The sequence below is a fragment of the Leptopilina boulardi genome, unplaced genomic scaffold (genome assembly GCF_019393585.1).
Source record: "Leptopilina boulardi isolate dan_hultmark-lab unplaced genomic scaffold, ZJU_Lbou_2.1 LbouV2_163, whole genome shotgun sequence".
Taxonomy (NCBI): Eukaryota; Metazoa; Arthropoda; class Insecta; order Hymenoptera; family Figitidae; genus Leptopilina; species Leptopilina boulardi.
In genome coordinates, this window is record NW_026137711.1 from 103119 (window position 1) to 115055 (window position 11937).

At 38.3% G+C, this 11937-nt stretch overlaps 1 protein-coding gene across 1 annotated transcript; it reads left to right on the forward strand.

Moving 5' to 3' along the window:
• The first annotated feature begins 1838 nt into the window (after window positions 1-1838).
• Window positions 1839-7483, forward strand: LOC127277011 (uncharacterized). The gene is made up of 5 exons (XM_051297799.1): window positions 1839-3411; window positions 3730-5376; window positions 5584-6762; window positions 6835-7068; window positions 7293-7483. The coding sequence occupies exons 1-5, from the start codon at window positions 1839-1841 to the stop codon at window positions 7481-7483; spliced, it is 4824 nt and encodes a 1607-aa protein (XP_051153756.1).
• Window positions 7484-11937: the final 4454 nt, after the last annotated feature.

The window sequence follows — 11937 nt, forward strand, 5'->3', positions numbered from 1 at the left end:
TCACTAATCTCTTTCCTTTCATATTCTCTATCTATATTCATTCCATCTTCTTCATCTCTAATATTTCCTACATTTCCTACCCTAGCTTGTGCATTTTGATTATTCTCAAAATTAGCATTTTGCTGATCTACATCCATTGATTCTGGCTCAAAAACATTACCTACTCGACGATCGCCTCTTAATTTGTGCAATCTCGAAATATGTGAACGTAAAGTAGAATAATTATGAAACCGAGATGGACAAGTAGGACATTCCAATTCAAAATCAGGTTCATTTAAGTGTAAATGGACAAGATATCTATTTAACTCCACAGTAGAATGAAAATCTTCCCTACAAAATTGACATTGCTTCAGTCTATTTTCATCCATTTTTTACAATATGCAATTGATGTAAAAATTTAAATATAGAAGACAAAAGTGACTTTAATTTTTGCCAAAATCCACGTAACATTACGTGTATAATTGGATGTGAGTCCAAATTATTCTTCATTGCCAGGAAAACGAAGATTCACTTTCAATAACAGAGACCTGTCAAAACAGTGGTCGTCGCCATCTTCCAGACACATGTTATTGTGCAGCGCCCCTATCGGTCATTTATCAAACTTTCTTTCGACCGTCGATAACTAATGAAGTTACCATCTGACGCGCATCGATTACCAATGGTGGATCTTTTGTAACTCGGGCGAGACTCACCATGTAGACGAAGCGCGACGAACGGACGCGATGACGCGGACGAACAGCCATTTTTGATCATTCTCGTTTTGGCGTTTGACAGCGGTGTCAACATTTTGTGTTTTAGATTAAATTTGTGGATTTATAAAAATAATATGAGTCGAGGACTTCTACGTGGACGACGGCGTATATCTGGTGAGTCTCTCATCAATTAAAGTGTTTCAAAGTGAACTTTCGGCGGAGTTGATCGCCAAAATTATTAATAAATAAAAACATTGTTCTACGAAAACTTGTGATTTTCACAGGTCCCCTCAGGACCTGTCTCAAAATATTAACTAAATTTCTGTGTTTCTTCTTATTATAATTAAAGTGTGGTGTTTAAATTATATTGGTGATTTTCCTTACCCACCCGCTCTCCTTGTTTACAGCTGGGCTAGCGTATTAAAATCTTTAAATAAATGGTTCGGTTATTTTCCACAAAATAACCTGGCGTCTCGGGCATTTAATTAAAATAAACCAAATATAACGGGTATTTTACTCAAATCCACATTATCAATTAATTAATTAACAATTAAACTTTTAGTAAATTCATTTAAATAAATAAAATCAATCAAATTACACGTTATAAATGGCGCCCAACGTGGGGCGCCATTTATAACGTGTATTTTAATTGATTTATTTATTTAATTGAATTTACTGCAATTGTTAATGTTAATTAATTAATTTATAATGTGGATTTGAGTAAAATACCCGTTATATTTGGTTTATTTTAATTGAATGCCCGAGACGCCAGGTTATTTTGTGGAAAATAACCAAACCATTTATTTAAAGAATTTAATATGCTAGCCCAGCTGTTATCAAGGAGAGCGGGTGGGAAAGGAAAATCACCAATATAATTTTTAAACCACACTTTAATTATAATATGAAACAGGTCCAGAAGGGACCTGTGAAAACACAGAAATTTAGTTGATATTTTGAAACAGGTCCTGAAGGGACCTGTGAAAACCACAAGTTTTCGTAGAACAGAGTTTTATTATTTATATTTTTGGCGATCAACTCCGCCGAAAGTTCACTTTTTCGCGAGTTTCGGAAACACCGGGCCCACTAGGACTAACACACCAGGTGACACCCCCATTCGAATTATTTCAATTCTATAAACCGGGGATAATGACGACAACGATTGAAAAACCAAAATTTGATTTTTCCTTGCCAAAATATTCTGACAGTGTAATCGCGAAAATAGATAACGCTACAAGGAATATTTCTGAAAGTCAATCAGGCGCGAACCTGTTAACTACTAGTCGACCGGATATAATCAAACCCCCAACCAGTAAATTCTTAGAAGGCAATTCGGCCTTTTCTAAAGTAGGGATATTAGACCCATCGACTGGGACTATAAAAAAAAGGTTGACCAGTGACTGGCCCAATCCTGGCAAACTATCTCGCCAGTATTTAGACGACCCTAAACCTGGCCCAATCAAGGCGCTAGACAGGCCCAGTCAAGGGCCAAGCCTGGCCCAGTTTTCTAACAGGGCTCTATCTAGTTCGAGTCTAATTGAACTAGATTCAGAAAGTCTAATTGATCAAACGATGAACCAGGGCTCATCCAACCTAGATGTTGACTCGCCCATGGATCAATTCAGACTAAAATATAAAGATCACGAAAAATCTAACCTTTTTAGACCGATTAGTTGTCAACGCGCAACAAACGCGGAGTTTAACGCTGAACATGCGCATTTGAAAGAAAATCGGCTCTCAACCAATCGAAATAAGCGAAATGAAATCCGTTGTCAGTTGTCCCCAAACCTCGATCGCGAGCAGGTCGCAGCTTCCTCTAGAAAACCCCTAGATTCAATTGTTCGCAAATGGAATATAAAATTCGCGGGGGATAGTACGGTTAGTGTTGAGGAGTTTTTGGAACGCGTGGACGATATGTTAGAAATCTCGTCAATCACAAGTGGAGAGGTCCTTCGCGCCGCAGTTCTTTTGCTTGACGGTATAGCACTCCACTGGTACAGGCAGAATAAACATAACTGGTCCACATGGGACCAATTTAAATCAGCATGTCGTGCTAGGTTTGGTGACGTAAATTATCAATGGCGACTTGAAGATCAGGTGACTAATAGAATTCAAGGCGCGGGTGAATCCACTGCCAATTACATTACCTGTATGCGTGGTTTGTATCGAAAATTCAACCGTGTCGTGACGAATACCGAAATGTTAGATAGAGTTTACATGAATATGCAACCTGAACTTAAGAAATGCATTAAACGTCGAGAATTTATGAACTTAGAAGAGTTATCTCTCATTGCGGCGGACGTTGAGCGAATGTTAAGTTCTCTCACGGTCGAGAGAAAACCACAAAAACCGGAAGACTCATTTTTCCCCGAATTCGCTTTTGCGGGTAAAATTAAAGAAAAACCGGTGGCTCCAAATAATATTAAGAAAGATTCAGACCCAGCTATCGATAAATTAATTAACATGTTTAGTGCATTGTCCGATAAGATTGAGAAAATCTCAAAAGGAAATCAAAATTCCCCTTCGGATTCAAATGCAAAGAGACAAAATAACTCGGGTAAAAAGAATCAAGATAATAGAAATCCGAATAAAAATAACGATAAACCTAAGCGTACGGAATTTCGCGAGGCAGTTAAACAACCCCCTTGTTTTAATTGTCAAGGAAAGGACCATTCGTGGAAAGAATGTAAAATAACTTGGAAGAAATTCTGCTTCATTTGCGGTAAAGCGGGATTTACGAAATTTAACTGCGACTCGGACTATTGTCAGGGAAACTAGTGGAGGAGAGCAGACTTAGGGTCAATGCCCCTCCTTATCCTACACTTTTGACCCTCACTGACCATAAATTAGAAGAAAATTTAAACCTTAACCTAAATTCAACATCATTATCGCCCAATTCAAGTAATCCTCTAATGGAACATAAAAATAACATTTTTAAATAATGACTCAAGTAAGAGATTAGTCGAGCCACCAGTAAATCACTCTGAATCGAGCTTAACTGATTCAGAAGTAACTTGTAAACTTTTGACTGAAACGGTAGGTGTTCAGGAAAAAGATACAAATAACTTGACCCAAGATTCGGCACATGTTAAGTGTCGCGAATCTGGTATTAACCTTGATGAATTGTGTGGAATCGGGCCTCACTCGAGACCATACATTAAATTGTTAATTGGTGGTGCTGAAGTTCAGGCACTGGTTGACCCTGGCTCTTCTAAAACTTACTTGAACGCTATTGGTAAATCAATCGTAGAGTTAAATGGTAATAAAATAAAGGAACTTGAATCGGGTCACGTAATGTTGGCTAATGGAACTATTGTAACCATAGTAGGCGAGGCTATTCTGCCGGTCACTATCGCTGGAGTGACTCGCGACTTAGAAATCAAAGTAATCCCCGACTTAACCGATCAATGCGTGTTAGGAGTCGATTTTCTGACTAAATTCGGAGTAGTAATTGATACTAGTATCCAAAGGCTGTGGATGGCTGAAAAACCTATTATTAGGATCGCGTTTTGTAAACCCAGTAAACCAATTAACTTCGAAGAATGCGCAGGTCTCATGGAACTTTCCTCTGATGAACAAGCGGAACTTGACTCGCTAATAAAACAGTTAGTTCCCCCTCTCCCAGATAAGTTACCAGCCGTAACGTTAGTGGAACACGTAATTAACACGGAGGATCATCCACCCATCCGTCAAAAAAATCATCGAATGTCACCGAAAGTTTGCGAATATTTCATCAAAAATTCAGAGAATCTTGAACGTCAGGGATTAATTGAACCATCCAATGGTGAGTGGTGCAACCCGGTGTGTATGGTCAAACAGCCGGATGGCACTTATCGCCAATGCTTGGATGTGCGTAAGGTAAATGACGTCACAGTTAAAGACGCTTATCCCATACCGTTCATGGCCGATATTCTCGATAAACTAAATGGGGCTCATTACATCTCCAAGATTGACCTGAAATTAGCTTACCACAAAATTCCCCTTAGTGCGGAAAGTAAAGCTAAGACGGCTTTTGTCGTACCGGGGAAGGGGTTGATGCAATATACGAGAATGCCATTTGGGCTTTGTGGAGCACCAGCCACCTTCCAACGGTTAATGGATAAAATTATAACGGCTCAAATGAAGCCCTATGTGTTCGCTTACTTGGACGATATAATCATTGTCACGCGGACGTTCAAGGAGCACACGGAATGGCTGGAGCACGTAATTAAACTCCTGCTCGAGGCTGGATTTACCATCAGCCCCGCGAAAAGCCAATTCTGCGTCCCCGAAGTAAAATATTTAGGGTTTACCGTCAATAAAAATGGACTATCTATCGATAATGACAAAGTTCAACCCATCTTAGATTTTCCTCAACCTAAGAATCTACGTCAACTCCGTCGTTTTATTGGTGCGACTTCGTGGTACCGACGGTTTATCCACGACTACGCGAAGACTTGCGAACCCTTAACTCGTCTGTTAAAAAAAGATCATCCGTTTAAATGGACCGATGAACAGGTCAATGCAACTTCAACCCTAAAGAAAGCTTTAACTTCTGCGCCGATCTTTGGTTACCCGGATTTTAATATCGAGTTTCACGTTCAAACTGACGCAAGTAACTGTGGTATCGGTGCCGTATTAACGCAAATTCAAAACGGCAAAGAACGAGTGATCGCCTATGCCAGCCGTATACTCTCAAATGCTGAACGTAACTACTCTGTAACGGAGAGAGAGTGCTTGGCTGTCATTTGGGCGATCAAAAAGTTCCGTTGCTACTTGGAAGGTTATCACTTTAAGGTGATAACCGACCATAGCTGCCTCAAGTGGTTGAATAACTTGCGTAACCCGACTGGCTGATTAGCCCGTTGGTCACTTGAATTATTAGAATATGACTACGAAATTTTGCATAGAAAAGGGTCAATGCACCTCGTACCGGATGCATTGTCCCGAATGTTCGAAGACGAGACTGAGAACAAAATCGCCGCGCTAGAATTGACTAACGATAAATGGTACGAAATTCGTAAACAAAACGTGATTAATGACCCACGCAAGTATCATAACTGGAAAGTGACTGACGATCGACTCTATTACTATCGGAGTAACCCTCTGTTGGAAGATCTTGTAGAAGACCTTTCAGCATGGAAATTAGTAGTCCCTTTAGGAGACCGCTTAAAAATTATGACAGAGGCCCATGAACATACCCAGGCCGGTCACTTAGGTGGCCAAAAGACTTACGATCGTGCGTCAATCCAATACTATTGGCCAGGCATGCTTCAAGATATTGAACAATTCGTTCGCAAATGCATTGTCTGCCAATTAAATAAAACAGAACAAGCCAAACCGCGTGGTTTAATGACTCAACGTATAGTACATGAACCGTGGAGTGTAGTGGCCACGGACGTAATGGGCCCATTCCCTAAAAGCGCGAGAGGATTCGAATACTTAATTGTATTTCAAGACCTGTTTACTAAATGGGTGGAGTTGGCCCCACTTAGATCAGCGAACGCAAATACTATTACTAACTCGTTTCGTGAACTTGTTATAAACCGATGGGGTACTCCCCAGGTGTTGCACAGTGACAGCGGTACAGAATATAATAATAACGCGGTAAAAGAATTAACCACCGCTTATCACATCCACCACTCGTTCAACCCTTTATACCACCCACAAGCGAACCCAGTCGAGAGGACCAATAGAGTCCTCAAGACCATGATTCGTTCATTTATCGGCGATAACCACCGGAATTGGGACATTTTCATCGGCGACTTTCGTTTTGCATATAATACAGCGCTTCACAGTACAAATCGAGTCACCCCGGCGTTCCTCAATATGGGGAGAGAACCCGTCCCATTAAAATCGTTCCGTCGGCTTGTGGAGGGGGGAGTCGAGTTGCCACCTCCTGATGTCAATGAGTGGACAACTCGAATGTCTAGATTGAAAGACCTGAGAGAAAATATAACTCAAAACCAAGACAAAGCTTTTCTCCGTCAGGCTAAATACTATAACCGCCGTTATCGGGACCAACGTTTTGAAATCGGGGACTTAGTTAAGAAACCGCTCCACGTCCTCTCAAATAAACGCGACAATATAGCAAGTAAGTTGGCCCCTGCATTCCATGGCCCCTTTATGGTAATTAAAATCATATCTGCGAATATTTATGAACTAGCGTCATTAGACGGTCGTCTCGCAGGGAGATATCACGCATCCCACCTTCAACCGTATCATGCGGAAGAGATTAGTAGCTATTCGGATGACTCGGATGAGGATCAATCTCTTGACCGCGATCTATTAGAAATCCACTGGTCTGATTCGGAATCGAATAGGACGGAATCGGAAACTGACCCAATTGTGTTGACGGAACCTACAATGGATGTAGAACGCGTTCACCGTCACAAACTCCGTAATAGATCTTATTCGTTTTAAATTCTGAATTCAATTCGTTCTGTCAGAAATTGGACCCTTGGTGTAGAGAGTTCACCAAAGAAGTAAGACTTTAACTTTTCGTTGACAGAGGATATATTATTGCATCCAAGGCAGCATTTGGATGGGGCGGATCCGGATGTTGATCCAGATGTGTTGGTGGCTGCACGCCACCTACTGACGAGAGGGTGATTCCCTTCCCAGGCCTCCCTCTTTACAGAGGACGACCTGGAAAATATCCGCCAAGCGATTGGGCGGGCTCAGCCCGTCAAATTGACGCCGGAGGAAGAGCGCTACCTTCCGAAGGCCAAAAGTCCGGAGCCAATTCCCGAGGAAGCAGGGGGGGTAGATCCCGTTACCCCAGTACCATCCAACAATTGGGTCCTGCACGTTGAAGTGCCGCCGTATCAAAAAGCCAGGAAGGCTAAATTCTGGGGGGCCGATAAGGCCCGTCGAGGAATCTGTGGCAAGTGTGGCCAGAGTGGTCACAGATACTTTGATTGCCCCCGGTTCACTAAGAAAAATTAAAAATTTATTTATTGTTTTAAAAAAAAAAAAATTACTTTATTTTTGTATTGACCCTTGTGAGGAGGGTAATTGCCTCACCTTAGAATTTAAAAATTAAAAAAAAAAACACATAAATAAATGTTACCCATTGTCTTTGACCGTGATACTAAACCAAATCCTGCTCCTTGCTTAATTTATACTTTACTTTCAGGTTTTGAACAGTTGAATAATTTAGTCAACTACATCGTGTTCAATTCTAAACAATTAATTTTGAAGTTCTTATTCGGTCATCTGAAAATTTTTAATTGAACATAAACTTTTTAAACTTAATTGAATATAAAATTTATTAAGAAACAATTTTGGGTGATCAATTATCTGACGGAAGTCTCTTTGAGGAGAGCTCATCGGTTCGCCAGGTCTGTTCCCCCTTGGCTCACTCTTGGCAGGAGGGAGTTGTAACACGGCATTTTATTGCCTTCGTTCCATATAAAGAAAACTAATTAATTTATCGTCAATTGAACGCCAGAGCGGGAATCATACTGTACTTCACTTCAATTTTGTCACTTTTATTTTACATTTATTTCAATAAATTCCTTAATTTCATTATGGGCGAATCGTCAGATGATTGTTCACCGATCATATAAAAATTAAGAATAACACTAACACTTTTCTGTCTCTTACTTTACATGAAAATAACACTCGGGGTTAAGTTCCCCAATTCCACAATTGTCGGGTTGATCATCGACTTAAATATCCTTGAGGGAGGACATCAAGGGAGGTGTTTTCTGGCATGTATAATTGGATGTGAGTCCCAATTATTCTTCATTGCCAGGAAAACGAAGATTCACTTTCAATAACAGAGACCTGTCAAAACACTGGTCGTCGCCATCTTCCAGACACATGTTATTGTGCAGCGCCCCTATCGGTCATTTATCGAACTTTCTTTCGACCGTCGATAACTAATGAAGTTACCATCTGACGCGCATCGATTACCAATGGTGGATCTTTTGTAACTCGGGCGAGACTCACCATGTAGACGAAGCGCGACGAACGGACGCGATGACGCGGACGAACAGCCATTTTTGATCATTCTCGTTTTGGCGTTTGACAGCGGTGTCAACATTTTGTGTTTTAGATTAAATTTGTGGCTTTATAAAAGTAATATGAGTCGAGGACTTCTACGTGGACGACGGCGTATATCTGGTGAGTCTCTCATCAATTAAAGTGTTTCAAAGTGAACTTTCGGCGGAGTTGATCGCCAAAATTATTAATAAATAAAAACATTGTTCTACGAAAACTTGTGATTTTCACAGGTCCCCTCAGGACCTGTCTCAAAATATTAACTAAATTTCTGTGTTTCTTCTTATTATAATTAAAGTGTGGTGTTTAAATTATATTGGTGATTTTCCTTACCCACCCGCTCTCCTTGTTTACAGCTGGGCTAGCGTATTAAAATCTTTAAATAAATGGTTTGGTTATTTTCCACAAAATAACCTGGCGTCTCGGGCATTTAATTAAAATAAACCAAATATAACGGGTATTTTACTCAAATCCACATTATCAATTAATTAATTAACAATTAAACTTTTAGTAAATTCATTTAAATAAATAAAATCAATCAAATTACACGTTATAATATATATATATATCACGCAATTATTAACCCCATTAATGTTATAAAAAGTGCTGTTTTAAAAATGTGTTGAAACAAGTTTTTCGACTATTGCCAATTTGTGATTTCGAAATAAGGATGAGAAAAGTTATCTGCGTCAACATTTCCTTTTTGTTGAATGGCCTTTTATTTTAAAAAGCATTTCGCAAGTTCTTTCAAAAATACAGGTTCAGCATTATTAATTAGTCCAAATTATTATTAATTAATTCCTGATAAAATCATTACAATTTTATTCCAGAAATAGTATTAAATTTTTATGAGTATTAAATTATAACGGTAAGAATCTAGCATACGGTTCGACAAATGCAGTTGCATTGTGTTCACGTTGGTTTTACTACATTCATAGAATATTATCCCTTTCCTATTATTCCCTATTGATTCGAATCATTCATTACAATAGAATCATTTCAAAAATGATGAATTAAAAGAGAATTAAAAGAATGCTCATAAATTGGCTTGATAATAGAAGCTTCAAGACTCTTATTGCGTCAATGACCAAATATGAGTTTGTTGAAGGAAATAAGAAACGTCAACGTTTCTGTAAAAATATTACTTATAAAAGTCAAGTTGCCAATCCAACCTGGTAACTAAAATGATGAGCTAAGCTCTGTTGCACTGCACAGTGGCCGATTTCCCGAAAAACCTGGCCAAAAATCGAAAAATGATACGATTTCAATCAAAATTGGTATACCCATGTTTTTTGGGTTTCTGAATTCAAATTTTACATTGGTTGTGTCAAATTCAAAATGGCGGATCCAAAATGGCCGTTTAGATTTTAAAAAACTTTGCTAAAAATTAAAAAATGGTACGATTTTAACCAAACTTAGTATACTTACGTTTACTGGGTTTCTGAAATCAAATTTTACATTTGTTTTGTCATATTCAATATGGCGGATCCAAAATATTTGCTGGTATTATAAAATTGCGTATATGTGTTAGAGTTTATTTTTTTTAAATTACAGAAAGTGCTTAAATTTTAGTTTAAAGCGAATGCGAATGAAGAAAAAGTCAGTCTGTCACGTTCAGTTGCACCGGCGGCCGGTGCAACGCGCTGTCGGTAAACCGCGCTGGGTGAAATAAAAAGTGATACCAAAACTGCAGGGGCAGCTTGGGGCAGCTGATTTCAATTAAAATGAATCAAAAATATATTCTAGTTTATGATAATACCAGGTAGGGCGCGGATATCGGTGGATTTCACAACTATTTTCATGATTTACGTTGATAAAACAATGCAAAAATCGTAGCCATGAATAGCGATGTTTAATGTCATTTTTTAAAAACTGTACGTTTTAAATGTGATGATAAATACATTCAACCTATTTCATACACCTTTGTTAATAATTCCCAAAAAAAGATATTCAAAAATCTGCTGTATATTAGTATATTTTCACTATTTTAACTGTGACGAAAATTTATAGTTATGAAACGTTCTGAGTAAATCTCTGGCAAAGATCACTTTTACTTGTTCACATAATAAATTGGTGATAAAAAAAGTGTAATTTTTTTCGCAAAATTATGCAGTGAACCCTCCTTTATAATATTCAATAATAAAAAGTATAAATTTCTAAAAAAAAATTTTTGACTTTTGGCCAGGTTTTTCGGGAAATCGGCCACTGTGGCACTGTAACAGAGTTCAATAGCATTAAAGAAATTCTGGGATTCATCAGAAATGATTAAGAAATTATAATTCATTTCTTCATTTTTCGATTCCACCTCTTCCAAATTTACCACTCCCCGACCTCAATTGTTTGTATTAAAACTTGTGTGAATCGATGACATTTTGCTTCTTCGTGGTAGTTCTTCGTGCTAATCGGTTCATCGCGTAGTCGACCGTCTGTGAGATTCGGCCGATTCAAAAAGGTTCGCCACGGGCAACTAGATTCGGGCAGACGTTAAATATAAAAGAGATAATTACCTTAATTATCTCTGAAACCGATTTAAGAAATTCCTTTTACTTAATTCAAATTCAAGTTGTAATTATTTTACCAGGAATTTCCGTGTCTTTTATGATCGAGGTGTTTTCGTTAACGCGTAACTATATTCGAATATTTCACATAAAGGTGCCAAGGTGTCGTGGGAGTTGACTTTGATATAGTTGTTGACGAATTAAGTAACCTATCGTGATTTAAAGAACACAACCCGAAAGTGAATAATTTCCATGCGTAGAATTATAATAATGCATTATAATCGAAGGGAATTGTATCACGTCGTGTTGTTCGATACACAGACACAACACAGATAACAGAGAGGACAAATATAGTTCTCTAATAAACAATCATCTACTAAAAGCCCGTTCTGATAGGAAGGAAAAAGACCAGATGACTTTTCTCCACTCCTTCAGTGCGGTAGGAATTAAGGCGGTTACGTAAGTAAAATTGTATCGTTTCAATGAATAACTCCACAAAAATTATCATTCATGAAAATTCATAAATTAAAGTCGAGCCTTGACTTGAGTTAACATTTTCAAATGCATTGTAGTTGGTTGTATGAAAGATCAAAAGTAGAGTAAATAAATATATTGTTATCAAATTACCTATTAATCGGAATAAGAAGACTTATTCATTTTGCTACCCTTTGTTTAAATCCCTTGTTCCTGATGAGATATACCGATTGGAGAGGAATACCGTCCCATAAAATTATAAACCAAATGATATTATTATCATTTGGGTT

Bases quoted from the DNA above. Each gene is read 5' to 3' on its own strand.
- LOC127277011 (XM_051297799.1), top strand. From the start codon at position 1,839: ATGACGACAACGATTGAAAAACCAAAATTTGATTTTTCCTTGCCAAAA. The intron at 3,412-3,729 runs GTAAAGCGGGAT...CTGAAACGGTAG, and splicing joins GAAATTCTGCTTCATTTGCG to GTGTTCAGGAAAAAGATACA. The intron at 7,069-7,292 runs GTAATAGATCTT...TTCCCTTCCCAG, and splicing joins CGTTCACCGTCACAAACTCC to GCCTCCCTCTTTACAGAGGA.